This window comes from Mesoplodon bidens (assembly GCF_964165515.1).
Source record: "Mesoplodon bidens genome assembly, chromosome: X".
NCBI lineage: Eukaryota > Metazoa > Chordata > Mammalia > Artiodactyla > Ziphiidae > Mesoplodon > Mesoplodon bidens.
Window position 1 is genome coordinate 47,079,252 of NC_138163.1, and position 27,830 is coordinate 47,107,081.

General features: G+C 42.3%; 2 protein-coding genes across 20 annotated transcripts in view; both read right to left on the reverse strand.

The window, feature by feature from the left end:
• The window catches only part of LOC308609244 (NACHT, LRR and PYD domains-containing protein 12-like), a 48,655-nt gene extending 46,229 nt beyond the window's left edge, over positions 1–2,426 (reverse strand). For 4 of the 11 annotated variants that reach the window (XM_081222898.1, XM_081222896.1, XM_081222901.1 and 1 more), the window contains exons 1-2: positions 2,360–2,426; positions 647–713 (exon numbers count right to left, since the gene is read on the reverse strand). The gene's annotated coding sequence lies outside the window, so the exon portion shown is untranslated. The other 7 variants (XM_081222904.1, XM_081222899.1, XM_081222900.1 and 4 more) reach the window with 6 other exon arrangements.
• Positions 2,427–6,918: 4,492 nt separating this feature from the next.
• The window catches only part of MID2 (midline 2), a 103,749-nt gene continuing 82,837 nt past the window's right edge, over positions 6,919–27,830 (reverse strand). For 6 of the 9 annotated variants that reach the window (XM_081223285.1, XM_081223287.1, XM_081223291.1 and 3 more), the window contains exons 6-10: positions 22,322–22,449; positions 20,985–21,218; positions 14,071–14,232; positions 12,413–12,620; positions 6,919–11,817 (exon numbers count right to left, since the gene is read on the reverse strand). In XM_081223285.1, the coding sequence (XP_081079411.1) occupies positions 11,415–11,817; positions 12,413–12,620; positions 14,071–14,232; positions 20,985–21,218; positions 22,322–22,449 (1,135 nt within the window). In that variant the 3' untranslated portion in view covers positions 6,919–11,414. The remainder of the gene's footprint in view (positions 11,818–12,412; positions 12,621–14,070; positions 14,233–20,984; positions 21,219–22,321; positions 22,450–27,830) is intronic. The other 3 variants (XM_081223289.1, XM_081223290.1, XM_081223288.1) reach the window with 1 other exon arrangement.

Consider the following 27,830-nt stretch of genomic DNA (forward strand, 5'->3'; position numbering starts at 1 on the left):
TTCTGAACTCCTCTAACCCAATCTCTGGCTATAACCTCTTACCCTTATTACTTCTTGGTTCTCAGAATACCCACTCCTCATTCTCATCAAGATCTCCCATCCTTTGACTTCTTCCATTCTTCAGCTCATTACCACTTCATTGCTTAACTCCCTATCCAGTCTAGTGGCCATGGTACATCACTTCAGACACTCTTGCTAGCAGCCTCACTGCTCTAATCCACTTTAATCTGCCATTTACTGAGCTACTATGAGTTACTATGGGCCACTCTATATGCATTACTTCTGGAAGTTCTCACAACACCTATATGAGGTAGAGATCACCATTATCCCTTTTTACAGATAAGGAAAAGGATTCCTAAAGAGGTGAAGTAACTTGTGCGAGGTCACACAGAAAGCGATGGAGCAGGGTGCAGTTGGGATCTGAAAGAGATCTGTCTGACACCAAGGTCTGTGCTCCGAACCAGCAGGTTACTCTGTAGCTCAGAGGGAATGATAACTCTGACTGCAACACGGAAAATGAACGGGAGGGAAGCAGGCCAAGTGTGAAGGCTTGGCGACCAAGGCAGCAATCCAGGTGAGAGTTGATGGTGGACTAAGCCTTATCTCTCAGAACATCTCAAAAGATTCAAACTAAAAGCCCACTTACTTCAGGCGTGTGACTTTACAGGATGGATCTGGTGGGCTTTGGCTGAGGATGGCACAACTAGGTGTGCCTAGAAGAGACCAAAAAGAAAACCAGCAGTTTAATACATTCTTTCAGGATATAATTTCTACTTTAACTTATCTACTTACTTATTTATATTTATACTTAAGGTATGATGGCATTCATTAAATGCTTCCGTTTGCTGGGAATTTATTATAGTCTTATTTACACTTCCAACCACGCTGTGAGCTACTCTCCCATTTTACAAATGAGGAAAAGTGAGGCGCAGAAAGATGAGGGAAATTGCTTCACATCCCACAGTTAGTTAGTGATAAAGACGGAATCAGAACCCCAATCCGCTGCCCTCCTAGTCACTTACCCAGCCAAGGGCCAACCTTAGAGCCTCGCTCCCCACACTACACCCGGGCCGGGCCGTGGAGACGCTTGCGGGTGCGGGGATCCGAGGACGCGCTGCGCTCCGACCTGAGGACCTGAGCAAGAGCAGGGAGCTGACCAGCACGTCCGAGGCCGGTGCCCAGATCTGGGCTGACCAGCCGGCCGGCTCACGGGACCCGGTTGCGAGGCCTGGCGCCCCGGCTGGATGGCGAAGGCCATGGGTCCCGGAGCGGCCGTACCCTGGGGAGCGACCCCGTTTCATACACCCACTCTGAGGGCGCCACCTCCCAAAGGCACGGTGACACGGCCTGGAAGCCACCAAGCCCAGGACGGGCCCGCAGAGAAAGGAGGCAACAGCTCGGTCACCTGTTCCGTTCCCCCGTCGCAGAATCACAAGACCCAGTGGCAAATACCTAAGTCACCTATTTGGGTTTTCTGCCCGACTTCAGCCACAGTCTGGGGTCTACGGATGGCCGTCCTTGGGCCCAGGAACCACCATGTGCTTTTGTTTGGTTTTTGGTTTTTGTTTTTTCTTTTTGAGGAGATGATCGATACTTTTCCTTAGAATTTCAAACGGGTCACGTCCACCCTCCACCCGCCCTTCAAAAAATAAAAAAGTTAAGAATGCTGACTCGGAGCTGTCAGCCAGAGATGTTCTGATATCTTTACCTCAATCCCGCAAGCTCGCGGTGTCAGTCCCCACCCCCGGCGTCCCTCAGCATTCCTTTCTGTTCTCTCCTCCCCCCACCCACGCACGCCTACACGCATGCACCCCACACGCACGGCCCCCCACACGCACGCACCCCCCCCCACGGACGCACCGCACGCACGCGCTAAGGTTCTCCACACACACCCCCCATAAATTGCTGCAACCAGGCGCGTCCTCCTGTGCCTCTCCGCGCAGATGCGTGTTCCCCAAGTCCTGCGCCTCGATCCCCCCTCCACACGCGCATCCTCTAGAGCTTCTCCCATCTCCCCTTTCCAGGGCGGGCTTTCCTCGGGGGCTGGCGGCCCGGCCCTCCCCGCCCCCCAGCTTCGCAGGCAGCGAGGTCCCTCCCCGGCGCGCTGAGCTCACCCCGAACGAGCCTGCGGCAGGCCAGTCCAACTGGGCCGCCGCTTCCCTCCTCGCATCCCAGGAGACACCGGGCGGGGTGTGGCACCTCCCACGCTCGGCCACCGGGGCCTTCGGACTACGGGGAAGCCAGCCACTCAGCCGGAGGGAACTCCCTCGATTTCCTGTCCCTCCCAGCGGAGTGGGCGCTGGGGGGCAGGGTGGTGCGGCGGGAGGCGTTTCTTGTTCTCGCTGAGAAAAGCGCTCACCTGGTTCCCAAAGCCAGTTTGCCCTTCCTCTCCTTCCAGCCAGAGGGAAGGGAGAGCCAAGGTCTTGGGGCGGAGAAGGGGGAATGACTCAGAGAGGAGGCGTCTCAGAGGGAGGGGCCGGCCTGGAAAGGGGGGGGCATTGGGGAGCGGGAGGGAAAGGGGAGGAAAAAAGAGGATGGGAAAACCGCGGTGGGAGAGGTTTCGAGGGTGTCTAGCGCAGTCCTGGGAACCCTGCCTGGTCAACCCCGAATGCAGGAGCCACTAGGCTGGATCTTTTCCTAGGTGCTGGGCCCTGACTCCTTTACCCCGCGCCAAAGGCAGCCAGAGCCAAGACCCTTGCTAGCAACTACCGGGCAGCATGGAATCTTCTGGGCTGGGCAAGGGCACAGGAATTAACTCTTCGTGTCCTTTGGAGTCAGTACTAGTAGTCTTTACCTCATAGTGTTGCTGGGAGAATTAAATTAGTTACTACATCTCAAGTGCTTAGAATAGTGTCAGGGACACTGTAAGCAATCAATCAGTGATAGCTCCTATTATTACAAAGGTGTTCATTTGTTGGTGGTCTGTGTCACCTCTAGATTGTGAGTCTCATGAGGGCAGAGACTACATATTTTCTTTATCACCGAACTACAGCACCTGACACAAAGCAACTATCAATCAATTATTTGTTGAGTTAATGAATAAATGGGTGATTGAATGATAACTTGGACTAGTGGCTATGCCAAGACCCTCTCTGCCACGTAAGGGGTGCGTTTGTGGAAGTTTGAGGAAGAAGGGCTATGATTGGGAAAGGGGGCACATAGGACTCCTGTTGATCGCTATATCAAGTGACCTGCTCTGCCCTTGGAAAATGGAATGTCTGGCAGTTTCCTACATGGACGACTGTCAGACAGCTGACCTGAAATTTGAAACTGAGCTGTGGCTAGCTACATCAGTATTTGCATCTTGTACCGTTAGTAAGTAAAGAAGGAAGTGGGAGAGGGCTGAAGTGGAAAACTCAAAAATAATGGTGGCAAATGTTAAGTGGGGGAGATTGGTGGGGGGAGCTCTGAATGAATCGAAGTGTGTATGGAGGAGTATAGTGACCCCAAAAGGAAATCTGATAGCGGTCCTAAAGTGACAGCAATGTTATCCACCTTTCTGTTCTAGTCATAGGGTTCCTGATGATCTGCCCTCATGTCCCAACATTCTTGGGGTAGGTATGCAGATTAGGCTCCTACCACTACATTCACTAAACTTGCATTTATGGAAATTAATACTGTTAGAGCTAGAAGGGACCTTAGAAATTACTCATACATTTCAATTCAGAGTTGAAAAACTAAGAGCCAGAAATGGATAGCAAAGGACTTGGGCTTTGGGATTCTCTGGCCTTGGTACTGAATCTTTCAGGGCCTGAATTTGTTGTGTGTCCCATTATTCCTTTAATTCCTGCCCCACCCTATCCCAAACCCCAAAGAGACTGAATGAAAGGACATAAATAGAAGGTCAGCAGAAAGGAGGGAGAAAGGAAGTTCCTCAACAGACTCTTACTTTACTTCCTTTTTTCCCCCTCCAGGGAAGGTACCTGGGCCTTCAGCTAACTGCTGTAGAGCAACAGCTCCACCACGGTACCCTGGAAAATGCATTACCCACATAAACCCAGCAGGCAAAGCCTTGAACCACAGCTAATCTGAGTCTTGGCAAAATGCCTGTGACCCTCCCAGAGAACAAGAAGATAGGAGGCTTGCAAGAAGTTGCTTCAGGGCCATCTCCCACTCACCTCTGTATCTCTCCTCTCCCCTGGGAAACTGTCAAGAGACAGTTTTTCATCGCCTCCCACCTGCTGAGATCTGATGAGATAAGAGTCTTCCTGACTCATCCCACTCAGAAGAGAGCTACAGACTATAAAGTCATTTAGTTGCAGTCTAGAATTGGCTTCGGAGCAACTGGATGTCCCATAACTACCATTGCAGTCCTCTGGCCCCCCCTTTTTTTGTGTGGTACGCGGGCCTCTCACTGTTGCGGCCTCTCCCATCACAGAGCACAGGCTCCAGACGCACAGGCTCAGCGGCCATGGCTCACGGGCCCAGCCGCTCCGCGGCATGTGGGATCTTCCCGGACCAGGGCACGATCCCGCGTCCCCTGCATCGGCAGGTGGACTCTCAATCACTGCGCCACCATGGAAGCCCCAGTGTAATTCTTTTGGTGCTTGGGATATGAACCACTAGGAGCAGGAATCTTCGACTACTTTTCCTTTCACTAATAAAATAAAAAACTGTTTGACTCTGAACGTGATTCATTGCATCTTTACCTGCTAAATGAGTTAGGCCTTGGACTCGCCTTGCCTTGTGTACTTGCTGCTTGCTGTGAATTTCACATTTCTGGTATATCACAGCACCCTCCCTTATCACTGAGGGAGTTGAGCTGAACAAAAAGATATGTACATCATAATGGCCTTTTCCTGCCACTGTACATTGGGAGAATCAGCCCAAATTCCATGTTTCTGGGACTTCCAATCTGGCGGGAGGAGTAGCAGATCCTCTTTGCCATCTAAGCACAAGTAGAGTGGGCATTTACATTCTGTTCTTTGAAAGACTCCTTTTGGCCCAAAACATGTTCCCAACAGGCTTGCCAGAGCATTGTTGGCTGACCCTTTGCAAACATGAAAATCTGAAGCTTGCCCCACCACAGTCACCCCTAGGTTAGACAACAAAAGCATTGCCCCTGGAAGGTCCTTGTTAACATTTTCTTGTTTTATGAGAAGGAAGGAAGCTGTAGAGTGAGGAGTTGGTAGAGATGTGAATTTTTTTTTGGGGGGGGGGCTGTGTTGGGTCTTCGTTGGTGCACGTGGGCTTCTCATTGTGGTGGCTTCTCTTGTGGAGCACGGGCTCTAGAGTGCAGGCTCGGTAGTTGTGGCGCACGGGCTTAGTTGCTCTGCGGCACATGGGATCTTCCCAGACGAGTGATCGAACCCGTGTCCCCTGCATTGGCAGGTGGATTCTTAACCACTGCGCCACCAGGGAAGTCCGAGATGTGAATTTTGCCCATGCCCTTCCATTTACACATTACTGATGGCTAATATATTAATTTTTCCCTTTGAAAGAGACTGGCCATAAAGAACAATAGCCTGTTAACCAAGAGGGAGTTGTGGGAATGCTGGACCAGAGATACATGCCTGAGAGGAATTATATGAGTGGCGGTGTGGAGTTCACCTAAGACAAACCTCACAATATATGAGGCGGCCCATTTGTCATTCTGCTTATCAGGTTCTTATTCTATTCAACCAGCACTTACCAAGTATCTCCTATGTACAAGGCTGGTAAGAGCTTCCACTCTCACCCCTGCGTCTCCAATAACGGCTTCGTTTTTCAGCTACCACTAGTAACTCTAATTCAGAGATTGAAAATTATTGGGGAAGAATTATTGAGTTGCGTACCCCACCAGATTATAAAGTCACGAATACTTCTTAATATGTCCCCGCAGATATGAGTAGAGTCCTTGGAACATAAATAAATGCCTCGTGAATGACCAGGCCAGACCTATCACAACTGTAACTTGTGTATTATGCTCAACAGTTATAGGAAGACCACCTTGGTCCTAACCCTAACCCCTAGAAGTTCGCAGTGAGGGAGAGTCATTCTCATTAGCTATCATGCTACATACATTTCCAGTATCCATGTAACAACCTATCTGGCCTCCATTACTCCTAATCTTTGTAACACACCACCTCGCCCCTACCTACAGGCTCAGCTTCACTGAGACTCTAGGACCAATCGTATTTCTAGGAAGGGGAATATAAAGAACTCCATGTCTGCTCTGGCCTGGCACATTAAGATGGAGCCAGCGTTTCCAAACATCACATCCCCCAAAATGTATAAACTCTTAGCTGTGGGTAATAGCCCCATATTCAGCTTCTGCATGGGCTGCTGTTCTCCACATGGGCCACTAACACCTGAAATTCCAAATTTTTGTCTTTTATATTTTAACCCTCTTGCCTTTGGGCTATAGTTCCTAGTCGCTTTGCTAGCTGCCACCCTTGACTGGCCTGCTTTGCTTCACATTGCATGCCCCCTTTAGTAACTCTGATTAAAGTATGTCCAAGCCCAGCTCGGGGGTGGGGGAGTGGGGGGGGGTGGATCTCCTAACCCTCCCAGGCTCCCCCTACAGGCCAGATGTTTAACAGCAAGTCAGCTTGCATCTGGCCCTATCCTGACTTTAACCACTAGGTTCCAGCACTGGGATTTTCTTTGTTCTTCCTTAATTCCTACCTTCTGGCCCAATCACTGAAACTGAATGTGCCGTGTTTCCTTGGGCCTTATACCTTCATTTCTTTAGTCTTCCTGACTGTATCTTGCTCCTGAAACCAAAGTCTTCATGATTGGATCTCGATTTCCAGATGCTCTGGATCCTCCCTGCCCAAATCTCTACCCACTACATAATTAATTTCCCCTAAGTCATTTAGACAATTCCAGTAACTCATGACCTTTTTCCTTTTAATCTTCCCCCAATTCAAACTCCAGTGAGAGACAATCAAGAACTCATGAATACATATATATTTATTTAATTCATAATATAGCATTTTGAATGGGCTGGGATATTTTAGAGGGATGAGGCTGTGTAATCCACAGATGCTCAGATTTCTGTCACTAGGTGAGACACTATTGGTCCAGAGCTCCCAGTACAAACAAGCCTGGGATAAAATATTTGATAAAAAATAGTCCAATAGTCTAATAAATATTCTAGCCGACAACAACATAGCGTATGTCTGAAGCTGGCAGACCAGACTGTAAAAGGCAGTTTCACCTGACCTAATGGCGGTCAACCTGGCCAACCTGTAATACACACAACTACAGCCCAATGGCTCTGAGGCTGCAGTTGGCTTCAGGAATTAAAATAAGTGTGGGAGTAGTTCTCATCTGTCAGCCTCACATTCTCCATTCTGTAGAAGAAAGGGTATCAAACATTTGCACTTACCAAAAAGTCCATCTGTGGATTGCTCCAACCAGGTAGTCATATATAAATATGTAAACCATGGAAGCTTAGAAAATTCACCTAGCGTATTTTAGCCGAAAAGAACATAGAAGTGATTTTGCTGCAATTTGAAATTCACTGCATCCAAAGTTTACACAATGGAATTGCATGATAAAAATACATACAGACGCAGTTACTCTTACTTACAAGTAGCCAGAACTCCAATGTGGCATTAAAGTTTTTTTCATATTCTCAAAACATGTTTAACTTTATTGTTGATTATTTTTGTGCTTTCTTCAATAAGACGATATAAAAAGTGAAAATAAGCATAAACTGAAGACAGAAAGAATAATGTGCTGGCAGAAAGGATTGTAGGAGAACAGACTGAGGAGAGCAACAGTGAAAACTTATGGAGTCTCCTTCCTTGAAGATGTTAAATACAGGTCCTATTCCCTTTGTCCAACTGGGTTTAGCTAGAGGTAGTCAATGACTTCTCTTAAGGTACCTGGCATTGACAGTATTCTATGAAAGTCTTAAGTTTACTGAAGTATCTGGGACTCACCACACCCCCACTGAATACTTTGCCACCATGTTTTTTCTTGGAAAGCACTTTTTATTATTTGGCTCAGAAACTTCATTGCTTACCCCAAACCCAGTTTATTTTCCTACTTTATTCAGTAGACTTAGCTCTGAGTGATTTGGGGCTATGACCAAAACTTAAATCCACATTCAAAGTTTGAAAAGACTGAAAAGTTACTGAAAAGAATGGTGCCACATGCTCCAGACAATTCCCCAAGTCAACTTCCAAAAGAGCTTTTGAGGAAGACAATACTCATTTATATGTATGAGTCCTAGGACATTTGCAAAATAATATCAATACAGCCCAAATGGAGAAGTAGCCAAGCATTTCTGCCCAGAAAACAACAAACACCAATATGGATATCAGAGTACAACAGGGAAACTTTGATTATTCATTTGTTCACTCATACATTCATGCAATTAACATTAGCCAGGCAACTACTCTGTTCCACACCCTATGTCAGGTGTTGAAAATACAACAACAAAACCAAAAGACACAGTCTTTGCCCTCAAGGTATTCACAGTCTAGTGAGGAAGAAGATTCTTATATGTTAAACCTTTGTGTGCATCAGAATTACCTGGGGGAGCTTGTTAAAGATGTAAAATTCCACTTATGTGCCCAGACGTTTTAATTAAGAAGATCGAGGGTGAGGTCTAGGAATCAATTGTTTTAACAAACACCAAAAATGATTCTAACATGGTCTGAGGACCACACTTTGAAAAACACTGCTATACAATGTGATTATTGCTGAGAGGGGTTAGTGCTCAGGGTGCCATGGGAGCTCCGAAGAGAAGAACATAACCCAGCGTAGGGTTTCAGGAGTTAATCTAGTCGAGCGGGGCAGAAGTGGGGAAAGCAAGTCCAGGCTAGAGTCAAAAGTAGGTTGGAGAAACTGAAGCTTTGTCTCAGGGCACTAAAATCTAAAAGGCACAAAAAATGAATGGCATGGGAGTCCCAAGGCCAAGGTAAAGAAAATCGGACTGGGGTGAAGGTGAAGTGTTCTGCACTTACAGCATTTTCACACTATTCCCTTAATTTAAGAACAATTCCTACTGTTTACTCTGGGCATCAAAATTGTTACTAATGTCTCTATTCCAGGCCCAGAGAACAACTTGTGTAATTCGATAAGCTTGGCTAGAGTAATCAGTGTGAGGGGGAAGGTGGCAAAAGATGAAGCTGGGAAAGCAAATAGGGACTTGAAAAGCCAAAGTGGGTAACTGGGACTTTCTACTGAATGCTATGGGAGCCAGTGAAAGATTTTATGAAGGGGTTAAAATCACCTGTTTTGTTTAAGAATTTGGAGACAGGCCCTAGAGGAGAGACTTAGGGTGACTTAGAAATGACAGACATCCATTTTAAAGCACTGCTACACTGTACTGGGCCTGGGGCTGAGTGGAGGAGATTAATATTTGTTGCATACTTAACTAAATGCCATGCTTAATAGTTAAGTATGCCATACTAATGCCATACTTAACTAAATGCCGGTGTGTGCTAAGCAGTTTCCATGTGCTATCTTTTTTCATCTTTGCAACAGCCTTGTGAGGTAGGTATTATTGTACAGAAGAGGAAACAGCGGCTCAGAGAAGTGAAGTACTTGCCCTGGGTCACACAGCTAGTAAATGGCAGAGGAAATGGATTATTTTAGTCTGAAGGCTATGATGAGCTTTCCATCACAGCAAGCTGTTTCCCATCACTGCTGAATCTTACCGAGGTTGCTCATTTCCTGATTAGCAGGAAGTACGTGTAGGGTTTTTAAAACAAAAAAAAACTGACTTTGCCACTAGATAGGTAAGTTTGAGCCTGCCATCTGTAGCTGCATCAGTCTTGCTTTCCATGTTAGGTGTACAGACAATACGAAACTGTTTCTTAGGGGATTTGTATAGATACTTTGTCTCTCCTACAGAATAATAAGCCATTTGACAGCAGGGGTTGTGGATTATCAATAGGTCAGCTTCAGCGTGGTACCTGGCATCTAATAAGTTGGTTGAATGAATTAATGAATGAACGTCCACCAAGGCTGTGGAAAGGAAGAGGGGGTGAAGTTTTGGCATTGTTTCAAGGCTCCGATCTGGGGACTTGTTACAACTAACACATTGTGCAACCACAATATTTTCACGACTCCCAAGAAGTAGACTCCTTAAAGCCGACTCAGCTCCTGAAAGGAGAAAGCTCTGGTGCTGACACTCCCAATCCCAGCAGCGGAACTGACAGAAGCACAGACCAGAAAGCTTGATTCCCTTCCATGATAGTGATAAGGACTGGGTTGAAGCTTACATCCGCATTTGCCATAAAGGGTTGGCTAAGCAAGTGAATAGTGTAAATAAGATTGCGGGAAGAATGATTATTTAACCTGTTTAAGAAAACAAACTATTCTCAGGCATTCTTAAGCACTTCAGAAGTGTTTTATCTGAAAATATAAGTACATTTATATGCAAATAGTTGTTGCATCGACAACACTCCATTCTTACTGATTAAGTAAATAAAGAGGGTTCCTAATGAACCTCCATTATGCAACTCTTTTTTTTAAGCCTAATTCTAGTAACTGTATGTACTTGAGAGTAAGAAAACTGTACTTCTTTGAAATATTCTGTGACAGAATTTTGAGAATTCAGACAAACCTCCTCCATTAGGTAGCATCGATGAGACTGTGCTACATATAACACATCTACCTGGATCAATTTTCTATCCAGCAATAGCATCTCTCATGCAATCTTGTCTCCCTATCTCTCCTGATCCAACCTAGAGCTCTTCCCAGCATCTATGTCATTATTGCATGTGCATGTGTGTGTGTGACAGGAGGGAGGAAGGGAGGGATGAATGGCGGGAGGGGAGAAATGTTGACTGATTTTGATGTTCCCTTTAGGGGACAAAAATGGATGGTATAATTTATTTTCCCTTCCAGTATATTTCTCACGCAAATGACTAAATTAAAAAGTTTATTATGTATATATAATTATAAAATGAATATATAATATATATTATTTATTCATTTTATATATATATTATATATACACAGACATGTTTTCTTTATAATAAATCCTTGATTGTAGGTTTTCTCATAAAAAGCTACATATAATATGGGATCATCTGACACTTCAAAATTCTACTTGGCCTAATTGGCCAGTACTAGCAAGGCTGACACACCCCTGCTTTCCGGCTGGCTAGCCCCTTGTTCAGAGCATCCTTCTACATTATTTACCTACAAAGACCCTAATTCCTTCCAATATCATTTATACTCCTAAATCACTGGGAATTTTTAATTCTCCAGTGACAAGAGAAGCATTCTTCAAATTTCTTGTCCAATGGCTTGAACCCAGACTACTCAGATAATTTGTTCTGAGAAACTCAATACATTAATTCAAATACAAGCTTTAATGCACAAAAATTAAATCTATAATATCTAGTTATTTTGGATGCTTCAAATGAACTTTATTTTTGTATCTTGTATATTGGACACTAACTGAGGTTTAGGAGGGGAAGAACTGCTGAACTGGAGAGCCAGTGAATTATACGCTCTCTTGAAACTTAATGGCAAGCTTTCATCCCAGAAACATAAGGGGATTCTTGAGGCCTGCAGTTGCATTCCTGCCGCTCGGGGTAATCAATAAAATCTGGGGCAGGCAAGCCAGACAGGATCATCAGGGATTTGTTCCAGATTGTGAATGTTGGACAAACTGGAAGAATGAAGGTCACATCAAAAGTATGAAGATGGAGAGAGTTAGCTGGGTCATAGAAAGACAGCATGTTGTTGTCATAATCCAGAAGGACACCCAGACGCTTCAACTGTGGTGGCACATCCACCAGCATTTCCTTGTTGTTATGTCTGACTATGAAGCTACTACTGCATCGAGAGAAGACCCATGAGGAGGCGTTCTTGCCAATCCATTCATTCTTGGGAGCTGATTTGTAGGCAATGCCAATTGCATACCTGTGAGGCAGTAGAAAGGAGAGAGAAATAAACATTTATTAATTATCTGAGTTATGCTAGACACCGTACAGGATATCTAAGAAATAGAATACATGTTTCTTCTTTAAATAGTTTACATTTAGATCCATAATACTGACAGCACTAGAGCTTTTTTTTTTTTTTTTTTTTTGCCGTACGCGGGCCTCTCACTGCTGTGGCCTCTCCTGTTGTGGAGCACAGGCTCCAGACGCGCAGGCTCAGCGGCCACGGCTCACGGGCCCAGCCGCTCCGCGGCACGTGGGCTCTTCCCGGACCGGGGCACAAACCCATGTCCCCTGCATCGGCAGGCGGACTCTCAACCACTGCGCCACCAGGGAAGCCCATCACTAGAGCTTTAAAAAAAGTTAGCAATTAGAGTGCTGTAACTTTCAACTCCTAGCTCAGTATATTTTCCCTAATTTTATTTTTTAAAAACTGGCAAATTTTTCTAGCAGTGGTTTCTATCACATGCCTTTTAACCTTGACTTACTGGTATTATGTTTGTGCTATAGAACTGAATCTCCCAGGAACCTAACGACAGGGGAGAGAGGAGAAAAGAAAAGTGGGATCCACTTACCATGTTGAGGAACCCATGACCACCTCCCAGTAGTGGCAGCCACTGTCAATGAATATATTTCCTGCTGCCCCATAGCATCCTGTGCCACTAAACCTCTCTGGGGTATGGCTCTTCTTCAGAGAGCTTTCATCCTTCTCCATCTGCAGTCCATCATTGGAGATCTTCAACTTCTTGTGAGTCATTTTGGGATCTAGTTTAAAGGGTTGGCCTGAAAAAAAGTAGAAAAAAGAAAATGCATGAGGAAGTATTTAAGAATTCTATCTTTGTCCTCCAGAACCATCACTATCAGAGGAGCCTTGACAAGGTGATCATTCTTGAGTCAGTGAAAGCTGACTGGTGTTTGGATTATATTAAGGAAGCAGGCCAGAAGCCACTGTTTTCAATAAAATAAAAATAAGCTGTCCCCCCTTCACAGACTATCAAGTTAAAAGGAGGCTCTCAGGGTCTCATGTCCTCCAATAAGTTTTGTACTTTGCTTTATTTCAGTGGGTGGTTTGGGCTTTGAGCAGATTTTAGGGGAAGGAGTATTTGAGGTGAGACAAAGTGAGGGAATAGACGAGATGACTGCTGCTTGGTGGCAGAACAAAAAAACCTGAGAATAACTCAACTACAGGACAAATTGTTTGCCCTCTAACTACTGGGATGTAAATAACACATAATTAGGTAACTTTGTTAGAGTGACTTTTGCATCATCAATAATTAGAAAAAAATATTTGTTGTGCAGGATCATTCACAACAAAATATTCCTTACAGTCATAGACAAAATCAGTTAGTAACTAGAAGCCAACAGCTGGGTATGGCAAGAGCTGTATAACAGAAAACGCGTCTGGCAGACACCATTGGCGAACATAACACCCACCCCCTACGCTTTCTCTCTTACCTGCTTTTACTATAGAGGTCAGAAAAGCTAAATACTCAAGCTCCTAGCCTCCCTCGCTGCTAGGGTTGACTAAGAAGATGGAAGCACAAGTCAGAGAGGATGGAGGAAACTTCTAGGAAAGTGTCTGCTTTCTTGATGAAAGGGACAGCCATCACGTGTACCAACACTTTCCCCCTTCTTTCTATCTTGAAAGGAAATATGACGTCTAGAGGTTGCAGTGGCCATGTTGTGACCATGTGACAATAAGCCAACACACAAAAGGAGAAGGAGCCTGGGTCTCTTACGACATCACAGAACTGCTGCACCATCCCTGAACCGCCTAACCTTCGAGCTTCTTGCTACGCGAAAGAGAGAGAAAAACACTATTTGTTTAAGCTGCTAAAAAATACTATTTGTTAAGCTAAATTAGTTGGATTTTTCGGTCACTTTCAGTCAAAAGCATTCCTAGCAGGTATGGCTTCTCAGCAGGATTTTACCAGATTATCACAAACAGTACTCTTTTACTCAATTGTCCCCAAAGCATGGAGACAGAGTGCAGAGAAAAACTCTTCACTAACATCCTCCCAAGCCACCAGCTGTTTTATGTGTATCTCTGTGTCCACGTACCTCCCAAGGACACAAACAAACCCCCTGTCCAAAGCACAGACTCCAACAGTACAGCTCCTCTACCCAGTGCCACTGCCCTCTTACACTGCTGTGGGTGCCAGTGTCAGGCTAAGTGTACTTGCTGGCACGGAGGGCAAAACTGCTCTCTCCTTTTGGAATCACCACAACGTACTGTTTGTTTTGAGTCGGGTAGGCTCACTGTTCCGGCTGCCTGCTTGGTTTATGGCTTTAACAATGAAGATGTAGCGTGTCCCACTCTGAAGTCCATGAACTGTGTAATGGTTCTGTTTGATGTTGGGCACAATCATCCAGCTATCCACGGAATTATACAGGCCTGTAACGTGGGGAAAGCAAGGATGTTAAGGTAATAGAGGCAGGATGATGAGAAGCACACTGAAACTTCATCATAAGCCCCGCCCCCAAAAGTGAATTTCATTCTGTTTTCTTTTGAGTCGTGGAAGACATAGTGAGATGAACCTCCTCTGCTTCTTTTCTCCCACGGAGCTAAGCTTATGCCAGGCTCCTTGCTTCTGGTAACTGAATGTAACCACCAGTGAAAGTTAGGTTACTCCAATTTGCTGCCAAATAATACAGGAAAACTTCTATACAAAATCACAGAATCATCTATTTTATGGAGTCTCTAGGTCTTTACCCCAAAGGTCCAGTCCTCTGAGATCTGAGTCTGACCTCGAGTGGGTGGAGCAGAGCACAGTAACATGGAATCTCAGAGCCAAAAGGACAACTAGGCACTATATTTCCCTCATTTTACAAATAGGAAACTAAGACAGAGAGAAGAAAAGTGACTTGCCCAAGGCCACAGATAGCTGGGGATGGTGCTGAGAGTAGAACTCTGGTCTCTTTAATCCTAGTCTAGGGTTCTCTCCACTACATCACAATTCACGGAGCAAACAGTAATGTTCCTTAGTCTCTGCAAGGTAGTGAAGCTTTCAGGGCTTATGATTCAACTCTCCCACACCATCCTCACCCTTACTTCCAATCTTGGTGGGCTCCAAGGTGTCATAGGGAAGCCAAGGAGATGACATAACAGTCAAAGCAGAATATCATCTCCTCACTTGACACTACCCAGTTTTACCCCTTCCTGGTTCTGATTCCAATACTCATTTGAGGTTGGGTGGTCCAGGAACACATTGTTGTCTGGAATTTCCTTCCCTCCCAAGTAGGGAAAGGGATCAGAGATCTACGTTTCTGCTTTTGAAACTCTTTAGACCATAAACATTGACTTAAACAGAGAAAATGTACATAATTAAAAACATGTATTTGGCTAACTTTTAGTAAAAGAGGGATCGACATTCTAGCCTGTGAATTTAGACTTATCTCTTCTGTTATCTGCTTTTCAGTCAGGTTACCACTTTTTAACCATAATTCCACCAGAGGATAGAAAAGAAAGGGAAGGGAAAATGAGTGGTGAATGTAGTCATTTCTATGCAGCTCTAGCAAAGGATTTAGTGAGGTTAAAAACCGGAAATAATAATAAGTGATTTGAAAGAGATATGATCAGAAGGGTTTTATAATTAATTTGGGGAGCGGTAGAAGAAGTCTAAATTAAAACTAGAAGAAGGAGCATAATGGGGTGCAAACAGATATGCTATAGAAAGAAGAATAATTGGTGGTGATGTTCAGTGATTCTCATGAAAAGACACAAGGATAAGGGCCAGGAAAAATGTTTGAGGGCTTGGCTGCCTATGTATCAATGCACAGTATGAATCATAAACTGCACATTAAAATTTAATACTAAGAGGGAAATATATGATCTTCCAGATATACTGCTAACAATACAAAACCAAAACAGACTTCACAATGAAGTACTATGCAGCTATAAAAAAGAAGGTGGAAGATCTCTATGAACTGATAATGGAGTGATTTCCAAGATATACTGTTAATTTAAAAAAGAAAATTGCAAAAGAGTTTATGTAGTATGCCACCTCTTATTTTTTGTGAGAAAGAAAGGCAAATAAGAAAACATACATATATTTGCTTAGATTTACAAAACAATAATAACAAGAAGAAGGAAAAACCAGAAAATAATGAAGCTGGTTGCCTACAGGGGTGGAGGTGGGGGAAGAAAATGACAAGGATACAGGAGAGAATGACACGTCTCTGAGTACACCTTTTTTGTATAGTTTCCCCTTTTGGAAACATTGTTGTTTTACAAGTTCAAAAAATTTAAATGCTGTCAATATGAATGGGAAGAGTGGGGTCTAAAACTGAAGGCAAACCGAAACAAATGAAGCCACCTGCATTTCAAATGTAAACAATCACAGCAAAGGGCAAGAGGAGAACTGTAAACAAATCCTCACTATTGTTTGTGTTTGCAGTGGGATGGGCAAGGCCATTCTGAAACTATTTCAGATACGTTATTGAGCAAATGAGTATCCATGATGATGTTGCTGGGAGCCAGCCTTCTCATTGTGGAAGTAGGAACATACAAATATGAAATGGGGGAAGGTAAGAAAGAACCTGTGGGGATGGACTGGAATTGGAGATATTGGTATAAACTCATGATTTCTAAAATATGTATTTGTATGTGTATGTGCATATATATTGCACATATGTTAAGTATGTGTGTACGCATATTATGTGTGAATATGTATATGTACATGGGTGTATGTGTGTACTTCTAGAACCCAGGTTTTGGTCTGTAATAACATTCTCCTACTAAAAGGGACCAGCGTTCCTCGGAAAAACGGCTGACTTCAGGGCTGGGGCAGGATATGGTCAAAATGAGCGTACAACCTTTTGTTATGCTGAAAAGTAAGGAAGCACTGGAGAAAATGATGGAAGACTATAAGGACCCAGGAGTCAGCTTAAAAGGCTCCCACTGGCTAGATTTGGGCAATCTGAGCACCAAAATAAATAAGGGCAGTAAAGAATTATAAACCATTGAAAAAAGAGAATTCATAAGTCCCTACTGAGAAGTAAAAAAAAAAATAAATAAACAAATGAAGGATGAGACTTTTGCTTTAAGTAGGATGCAGAGTGGCAACTTGTAAATGTGGAAGGGGATGCTCAGTTGGAAGATCGTTATTCTGCCATCATCAGAGTAAAGATTGGATCAGGTGAGAATTATTGATTGATGCTAAAACAGGGATAGGGTGGGATGGGTTTGATGAGGAAGCAGGATATTTTCATGGTCTTAAAGTATCATGGCACAGATTGCTTATTAGTTGCAAAAGGAAAAATAGTAACTATGCAAAGAAGAAATCAGGCAACACCTTTGATCAAGTGATCAAAATTAGCATCACCAATGAAGGGCAAGTACACATCATGTGTCTCCAGTTGTGACCTCCTAAGGAGAACACGTCTCTTATGTAGCCTTCCAGCCATAAATGTGTAATCTGAATATAATCGTGAGGAAACATCAGACAAACTCAAAATGAGGAACAGCATAATAAACAAATTAAAAGGGCACTTTAAAAAAATATCAGTGTCATTAAAAACAAAGAAAGCCTGAGAAAATGTTCCAGATTAAAGGATGCTAGAAATATGACAATTAAGTCCAATGCCTGATCCTAGACTATATAGGACAACATTGGGTCCTTAATATGTCATAAGGTATATTATTGGGTCAACCGTCAAGATTGGAATATGAATGGTGGATTAGTTAAAAGTACTGCATCAACGTCATACCTCTTAAAGTTGCTAACCGTACTGTGGATACATAAGAGAATTTCTTTATTCTTAGGAAACACACGCTGAAGGATTTAGGGGTGAAGGGCCATAATGTACGCCAATTACTCTCGAATGGTTCAGAAAAAATGGACAGAAACAGAGAATGTTAGCAAATGATAAAGGAAATGGGATAAAATATTAACAATAGGTGAATCTGGGTAAAGAGTATATGGGCATTCTTTGTGCTGGTCTTGCAACTTTTCTTTAATTTTGAAATCATTTCTAAATTTTAAAAAGGTAAATACATGATCCTCTGGGTATCACTGAGACTTAATGAGATGGGATTTATCATTGAATCATGGTAATGGAAGTATAAACCGTGTTCAAAATGGAAAGACCACAATATGGAAATCCATGAACCTGAGTGTAAATGTGCATGGAGAGCACTTGCATGGGAATGAAAATGAGGGGAAATAGAAGTTACATCTTTGTGGCAGTATGTTACAGACTGCCTGGCCAGGGAGAGGTTATAACCAGTGCTTTCATCATGCACAATGCAAAGCTGAAACAGAGGAAAGATATACAGTAATGGGGAAGACCATTATCCAAACATCTGTTGGAATTCTCATTCAGCTAACAGCATCATCTGAAACATTATTGGCTTATAACAATTTCAAATCTTACATAAAGTGGGGAGAAAGTTTAAAATAAAGGGGGAAAGTTGAAAAAATAAGAAGTACTTCTCCAGACAAAATTTTAACCAGCAAGGAAGAAATTTCTGGTTAAAGAAAATGTGGGGGCTTCCCTGGTGGCGCAGTGGTTGAGAGTACGCCTGCCAATGCAGGGGACACGGGTTCGTGCCCCGGTCCAGGAAGATCCCACATGCCACGGAGCGGCTGGGCCCATGAGCCATGGCTGCTGAGCCTGCGCGTCCAGAGCCTGTGCTCCACAATGGGAGAGGTCACAACAGTGAGAGGCCCGCGTACAGCAAAAAAAGAAAAAAAAATGAAAATGTGGAGTTTGACTATTTTAAGATTCTTCATGTAAGTGGTATCATGTAGTATTTGTCTTTCTTTGTCTGGTATATTTCACTTAGCATAATGCCCTCCAGGTTCATCCATGTTATTGCATGTGGCAGGATTTCCTTCTTTTTAAAGGCTTAATAATATTCCATTTTATGTATATACCACATTTTCTTTATCCATTCATCTGTTGATGGACAACTTTTTGTATGTCAATTATACCTCAATAAAGTGGTTTTAAAAAAGAGAAAATATAGGAAAACCTCAAGGGAAAGTAGCTCTCACAACCAGGGTTCAGTCAACAGTGGCACGCCAGACCAGCATGTAGGACTGGAATCTTCATGAATATTTTTTCCTAGTAAAATAGTTTCAACTTATCTGCCCATTGCCATCCAAAATTTTGCTTCAGGGCTCTGTCTTTGTTCCTGTCCTATTCTACTTTTCTATCAATGGTTGAAGGAGGAAGACATAGAAGGCAAGCTGGAAGGGAAAGTAAATAAATTGAAAAGCAGAAACTACATACAGGAGAATTTTGGTAGGCTGGAATGAGGAGTCAGAACTAACCAGATAAAATGTCATAGGAATAAATTCAAGATGTTGTATTTCAGTTTAGATATTCAATTGTATAGGAATAGGATTTGGAATGCCTGGGGATTTCAGCTGACTATATGCTCAGTCAACACAACAGTCAACATGGCTGCTGGAAAAAAGGTACAGGACAAGGGGGCATCAGCTAACACACAAGAGCAATAATACAGCTATCCTCAGTGGACTAGGACTAATTGGTAGCTGGTTCAATTCAAGGAGCATTAACCTTGAAGTCTGACAGGCTTGGGTTCAAATAATGACTCCATCAGTTTGTAGCTCTGTGACCTTGGACAACTCATTTAACTTGAGCCTCAGTTTCTACGTCTATAAAATAGAATTAATATCATCTATTTCATAAGGCTAAGGAAGAAGTCATGAGGACCAAATGACATAACATATATGGGAGTGTTTGTAAATGGAAAAGCATAATATGTATCCAAATTGTTATTATTCACTAGGAGGAAGTCTTAGGCCTTTTATAAGGAAGCACTGACAATTATTTAGAGCTGCACAACAACTGAATGGGCTATTTTGCTAGAATTCAGCTACCCATCACTGGAAATGTTTGAGCAGAGACAGGACAATCACCTACAGGGTTTCTGGTAGAAGGGAAGAAGATTTGACAAGATGACGTCTGAGGTCCCTTCCAATTCTAAGATGCTATGGTCCTATCACTATTAAGAATTATCCTCTAAGTTTTTCTTTACAAAGGACTATGTACCCTTGAAAACAGAGGTGACAGCCTTTTGATCTTTGTCACTTCTTAGACTTATTCTCAACTCCCAGGAGACCATTGCTCTCCCCATATCAAGAAAGAGAAGCACAGTTACTGGCTTTAAGACTTTCCCGAGCAGGAGAGACAACTGCAAACAAGTATGTTGGGGAGGCCTTAGCGTTTTGCGACTTCACAACCTTAAGAAACACACAGGAAAGCAGCTACCAGGGCCAAGTGGCTTAGGATGGAGCTGCACGAGGCAAGTGTTTTTTAGGGTTTGAGCCCAAGTGTCCTCTCACCTCCCCATCCCACCATGTGGCCCTAAATTGTCACAAGACGGGAAAAGGAAGCCTATCGGGATGGTTTCGTTGGAAAAACTCCTCTCATGCGGGTCTGTGAAGTCAGACACAGAAGCACAAACACAAGGTAAAAAGAAAATACTAATTTGCAGCTACGCAGATGCAACCTTAGGGTGCAAATCAGTTCCAATCTTGAATCCACTTTTAATTCTGCTTTCATTTCCATTTTCCCCAGCACATTGAGGGGAACTTGCAGCTCTAGTTAAGATCCTACTGCCTTGTCTTGCTCCAATTCATCAGAAGGTGAAACCATAACATGTAGGCTAAATGACTGCTTTGCGAACGTCTTTCATTTGCTGGCCCACTGATGGGCCATTTTATATTTGGTGTAATTCTTGGAGGAAAGGGAGAAGGGATAGGGGGAAGAGTGACAGAGGCAGGAGGCTTGTCACTTCACCTATTCACTGATACAAATAGGTGTGGTAAAGAAGTGGCAGTCTTTGAATGTAATGTATTTTACCATGATAATGAAGTGGAAGAAGAGTCAAGGAGAGAGATGTTCACACATATAGAATCAGCAATGATGGTGGCTTAGCTACTCAGGAATGAATTCTGAGCTGTGTTCTGATTTGGGAGAGTGGAGTGACATGGATTAACTGAGGAAAAGCTAAGGATTACATACACAAATGGGAGTGGCCCCAGTGACTGCCCAGCAAGGAAATACACAACTTGCTTGTCACCCATCAGTAAGGTCTTTGCAATGCCCTGGGGGAGCTTGCACTGTCTACGAAACACTATACTAAACAACCTAACATGTCTTACAAACACTTGCCTCGTGGCGCCCCGGCCAATCTTGAGCAGCTTACTGCTTCCTTACATTTCCTTATCTCTGGCCACAGGCCCCAACTACACCATGACTTACTGATGAAGTTAGCCTGACCAGTGAATATGGTGTACTGAAGCTCATAGGAGCTGATGCTGAACTCATCATCCGAGATCCAGTGGACTGTAATGGTGTCATGGGAAGCAGTACAGAGTTCCTCTCGGATAGATGGTGGGTTTGGGGCTGTAAGGAAAGGTGGAAAAGAAGGTAAGGAAAGCATACTCTCTGTTCTGGAATTTTACAGTCGTTATTCTTGCTGCCCAACCCAACATCTCATGGAAAGGAGGTTTTCTTAATAAGAAACTTTAGATTGCATGTACCATACAACCTGAATCCAAGTGCTGAGACCTCAAGTTCCCCCAAACCACTTTTGCTTCAATGGTAAAGGTATTTTAGGCAAAGATCTAAGCCTAAGTTATTGAGATGATTGATTGCCCATCGTCTACTCTGCCTGCACTAACACATATGTAGATATTAGAGCAAAGTGGTCACATGTTTCCTTATTACATGACTTTCGACCTATTTCTTTTTTTTTTCAAAGTAAGTTGTATTATCTATTTTTGGCAGTATTAATAGGGGTTAATTGTGCAAATTAATATGAGTTCCCTCATCTGTAAAATGGGGATGATAATTACCTCACAGATTCATTGTAAGGATCATGATATAAAATTAATATATAGTGGCTGTTATAAAGTAGATGTTCAATAAATGACAACTATTTTAACATAGTAACAAAGATAACTACAAACACAAAGTTATTGTGTGTGTATTTTTGTCTCATGGAATGATCATCCAACAATCCTGAAGGTAGTCAGTATTTTTAACAGACTGTTTGTCTCCCTCATCTTCTAAAATTCTCTGCAAGTCAGATATTTTTCTTCCTAATCTGCTAATCCCTAAATTTCCTTAAAATCATTTGGGTGGTACCTATACCTATGTGAGACATTCTCTAATATTCTTTAATTACCACCCAAGTTCTACCCCTTATAACAAGTGACATTATATTACTGACAGGCTCATAAGGAGAAACCATCAGCAACTTCTTGTTTTTTACCTTTAAGTAAGGATGGTATGTATACCCATTCTGTCCCCGGAGACACTGACAACTCATTTCTCTTTTCTGTTACATGAACTAAAATATATTCTATGTAAAAAGATACATGTATCATTTTAAAGATTATAAAAGCATTTTCATGATCAATATTGCCCTTTACAGACTATTTTAAAGTAAAAGCACACCAAAAGAGAAGGACTAAAATGGAAAGGAAAGCACAGTATTTTCACACCTGTTAAATAATCTAGCCCCTCCAGCAGTTTCTTTTCTCTGGAAAAATCTAAAGCAAAGTTTTCAAAGGCATCATTAAAATTGATGTCTGGAATCAGAACTTGAGAAGATGCAGTTGCCATAGCGACCCTAGAAGAGAGAAAAGTACATCAATATACATCAAAATAGGTTTGCAACCTTTATCCAGTGTTTGATTTCTGGTTAAACAAGGTGAAAATAAATGACTGCTAGGGCTTGATTCATTTAGTGAAAGATATCATATCTGTGCTTTTCCAATGGAAACCATTTAAATTTTAATCATCAGGAACCAATTAAGGGTTATACCATATTTATTCACATATGTTCACCCCTCAAACACACTCCCCCATCCTGTCTTAATTAGGAGAAGTAAATACAGGATTCTTTCCCCTCTGCATCATTTTCCATCTGGCAGGCAGCATCAAAACTAGACCTCTGAAGGCTTGGTAAGAGCAGTTTGAGAGAATTTTTTCTCCCCCTCTGTTTTTTTAATGCTAATCAACAAGCCAGCATGCTGGGGCTTCGTTACAACCCTCCCCTAAATCCTGTACTTTGTTTGACCTTTTATAACATTTACATTTAATTTTATTATTCTCTAATTGTATAATGCTATGCTAGTTTTATCTCCCCAACTAATTCTAAGAGTCTCAAGAGCAGGATCCATATTTTGTACCTCTTATAATCTTCCATGGTCCCTAACACAGTGTTGGACACATAATGAATAAATAATTGTTGAATGAATAACTGAATGACTAACAACAACACAAATGCTAACCTTATTGAGCATTTAGTACATGTAAGACACCATGCATGCACTCTACATACATTAAGTTACTCCTTACTATCACCCTGCATAGCAAAGGTTATTTCCATTTTGTAAATGAGACATAGAAAGGTTAAGGAACTTGCTCAAGGTCACACAAGGATCAGAAAAAAATATATAACTGAACCCATGTTCATTGGATTCTAAACTTTATACCCTTAACCATGTAGACAGTTCCTTTTTAAAAAAAATAAGGTATATTTTTACATACTTCAGCAGTTCTAAACCACTGTTCCACATCAGATTTATCTCCGAGCTTTGATCAAAATATGCATGTTTAGGTCCTGTGCCAGACCTGAATCAGAGCCAATGAAGATCCTTGAGCAAGCAAATAACAGGATGGAAAGAAACATTAACTTGGCAACAGTGTTGCATGTTAGAGAGGAGAGAAGAGGCATTGAATGCAGGAAGACCAGAGAGGAAACTTGTATGGTGAACTAGTTGTAAGGGGATGAGGGGTTAAACAGATACATATCCTTATGCATGGATACCCTGTTACACATCTACCTACAATAGCTTTTGGCTGTTTCTGGAAATTGAGATGTTTCAGGAATAAAATTCAGGTCAGGATAAACAAATGAAAGACTAATACAATGAGAGCCACTGAAGCTTCTGAGGCAAAGGAGTGATGTGCTCAAATTTATGTTTCAAGGACAACACTCCAGGGCTTCCCTGGTAGCACAGTGGTTAAGAATCCACCTGCCAATGCATGGGACACAGGTTTGAGCCCTGGTCCAGGAAGATCCCACATGCCTCAGAGCAACTAAGCCCATGCACCACAACTACTGAGCCTGTGTGCCACGACTACGGAAGCCCACGCACCTGGAGCCCATGCTCCACAACAAAAGAAGCCACCACAGTGAGAAGCCCGTGCACCACAATGAAGAGTAGCCCCTGCTCTCTGCAACTAGAGAAAGCCTGCGTGCAGCAACAAAGGCCCAACGCAGCCAAAAAAAAATAAAATTAATTAAAAATATTTTTTAAATAAATTAAAAAAAAAAAGAACAATACTCCAGCTGCAGTGGATGGACTGGAAGGGGTCAAAACTCGAGGCGGATCTGATTTTAAGGTGTCTGGGAATGAGCAGAAAGTAAAGTGGTGACAGGAGAAGCGTAGACAAATAAAACAGAAAGTTAATTCATAACACATCAAAATAGCCAACAAATATATTAAAAAGCCCAACTACATGAAAAATCAAAGAAATGTAAATTAAATGAGATAGCGTTTATGATTATAAAGACATATAGGAGGTTTTACGTCTATATTAAATAAGGCCTACATGTTTTTATTAGGACTGAAAATGATTCAAATTTTGGAGGCCAAATTTAGCATTACATATCAAAAGAGCTTAAAATGTAAATATGCTTTGACATCACAGTTCCACTTCATAAAATTTTTTTGATCTATGATTTTGGTTTTAATTCTTAAGCCTTATGATCACATAATGTACAAAATTTGTGCTGATGGTATATATCTTCTATTTTAATCCTTCTAATGAGTTGGCAAAAGCACCATTACCAATCACACATATACAGTAGTTCTACAGTTGTATGTGTTTTTGGATAGCTGTTTAAAAGACAATCCTGAATTATAACTTGGTCTGACTTAGTGAAGAATTCCCAAGCAAAATTTGCTACTGTATCTTGTCATGCTGAATTTTAAAAATATCCGACCTTATAGATTATCTATAAAAATGTGAGAAGGATTAAATACTCTTTATTTGGCATTATACCTAAACCAGACTAAAATGCCTTTCATTAAGTAAAAGGCAACATTTTAGATACAGAGAATTTTGATTAAATTGGCATAGTTAAGACCAAAAAGAGAAAGTGGACATTGCCAGCTTATGGTTAGTCTTGGCCTTAACAGGCTAATGAACACAGCCTGAAGCACAGGTGAGCCTTACTCTGTTCAATGAGACAGTGAAGGGATCTTCTCAGTATTTAAATATATTAATACCACCAGTTATATAAATCTAAATATAAACACAGTCTCCTATAGGTTTTGAGATGGCATTCACCACCTCTGTGCAAAGTTGAACATTATTAATCAAGTCCAATCATATCTTTTTTAAAATAAATTTATTTATTTATTTATTTTTGCATTGGGTCTTCGTTGCTGCATGAGGGCTTTCTCTCTAGTTGTGGTGAGCGGGGGTTACTCTTCATTGCAGTGTGTGGGCTTCTCATTGTGGTGGCTTCCCTTGTTGGGGAGCACAGGCTCTAGGCACGTGGGCTTCAGTAGTTGTGGCTCACGGGCTCTTCAGTGAAGGCTCAGTAGATGTGGTGCACGGGCTTAGTTGCTCTGTGGCATGTGGGATCTTCCCGGACCAGGGATCGAACCCTTGTCCCCTGCATTGGCAGGTGGATTCTTTTTTTTTTTTTTTTTTTTTTTTTTTGCGGTACGCGGGCCTCTCACTGCTGTGGCCTCTCCCGTTGCGGAGCACAGGCTCCGGATGCGCAGGCCCAGCGGCCATGGCTCACGGGCCCAGCCGCTCCGCGGCATATGGGATCCTCCCAGACCGGGGCACGAACCCGTATCCCCTGCATCGGCAGGCGGACTCTCAACCACTGCGCCACCAGGGAGGCCCGGCAGGTGGATTCTTAACCACTGTGCCACCAGGGAAGTCCCTCAGTCATATCTATAGAAGGGGAAAATAGTGATGGCACTTGCTGAACTGGAATTACTATCAAAATTCATAAAGCTGATCATACTCACTATCCACAAGCCAATCTTATTTAAGTCATGACTGTCCAACAGAAATATCCTATCAGCCATTCATGATCTGAATTCTGGTGTATGAGATCAATTTAAATATGGTACACATATAAAAGTCATGAGCTCTTTCTGTTTTGTAGTAAATAAGGCAGTGGCCAAATATTACTCACTAGTAGCTTTTATTGAGATAAGCTATCAAGTCTGTCCTTTCTACCTTTTTCATACCAGCAAATATCATTTTTGTTCCAGGGATGTCCTTCCTGGGATTCTCCAAATACTCCATTCAATATCTCCTCTCCCCAGGTGATGCCTTTTGTTCTTGTTGACTTCTGTGTAAGAGAATCCAGGGACCTGACCTGCTTTTCGCCCAAGTAGACAATGGAAATTTGGCCCAGTCTTGTGCTTGGCTCCCCATTCCATGGTGTGGCACTGGGAACATTTCAGAACAAAATCTTCTTGCCCTTCTCAACACTGGCCATTTTAAAATATGTTTTTTCATCACACGCTACACAGAGGTTCCCACTTGCAAACCAGACGTCCCGTTCTCTAAGTACTTCACAAATCTTTTACTAAAGAAGTAACTAAGACATATGCAAAGATACAACTATAACAGCACTCAACACACTGTATGTAACCTAGTTGTCTAACAATGGGGACTGAGCTAAGTAATGTGTCTTACATCAAAAGATGAAACACTATAAGGTCACTGAAAATCAGGTTATAAAAAAATATCCAGTGCCAGGGGAAAGTTCATGATATGTTACGTTTCAAACATAGGGTAAAATGCAGTATATATGACATGACCTTATGTTTGTGAGGTATATACACACACACACACACACACACACACACACACACACACACACACTCTCCCAAATGTTAACAGTGGCTGGAAGGTTAAGGATGAGATAAAATTGACATTGACATATATGTAAGTGTTTGTGACTGTGTGTGTATCTGTGTTTCTGTATTTAAGCAAAACACAACATTAGCTATCTCTCAAGGCTCTGATCTCTATTAGGGATAATATATAATAAGTGCCATTTGTAAGGGGGAAGGAATAGCTCTCCCAGTTAAAATTTCATTTTAACTGAAGTCTTGGTTCTTAATACATTACAATGAATAATTGTGGGGAAGAATTTCAGACCCTATGAGAGACCAGTGAGAAAGATATTTAGGTTGCATAGATGATTCTCAAGCCATACCACATAGTTAGCCATCTATTCTTCCTACCACGTAGGCTATACATGAGCCCATGAAAAGAAGATTTAGATATAGAGAGTTGGGAATCATAGACAGCTAGATGGTAACCGAAGCCCTAGGTGCTACAAGTCTGCAACAGGGAGAATGTGTACTGAGAAAAGAGAATAGCTTAAGACAGAATCACAAAGAACAGCATAAAGGAATAGGTCAAGGAATAGTTGCTCACAAAGGCAAATGAAACCAGACAGGTAGGAAGAAAACCAGGAGTGTTCTCAAGCTAAGGGCAGAGAAATAGTAAGTAACAATGGTCAGTAGGGACAAATGCTACTGAGAGGCCAAGTAAAATGAAACAGTAAAATAAAACAAAGGAATGTCTATTATAATTTAGCAACAAGGTATTCATTTGGTGGCCTTGGAAAGAATACTTTCAATAGTGAGAAATATTAAGTAACAATGGTCAGTAGGGACAAATGCTACCGAGAGACCAAGTAAAATGAAACAGTAAAATAAAACAAAGGAATGTCTATTATAATTTAGCAACAAGGTATTCATTTGGTGACCTTGGAAAGAATACTTTCAATAGTGTGGTAGTGGCACAAGACATTTCAGAGAGTTGAAGAGTGAGTGGACATGATTACATACAGTGGTTTAAATATATGTTTTATCTCTGCTCTCATGAAATCCCACTGAAATGACAAAGAAAAAAAATAATAAACCCACAAAGACAAAGAGAATGGAAAAAGAGATG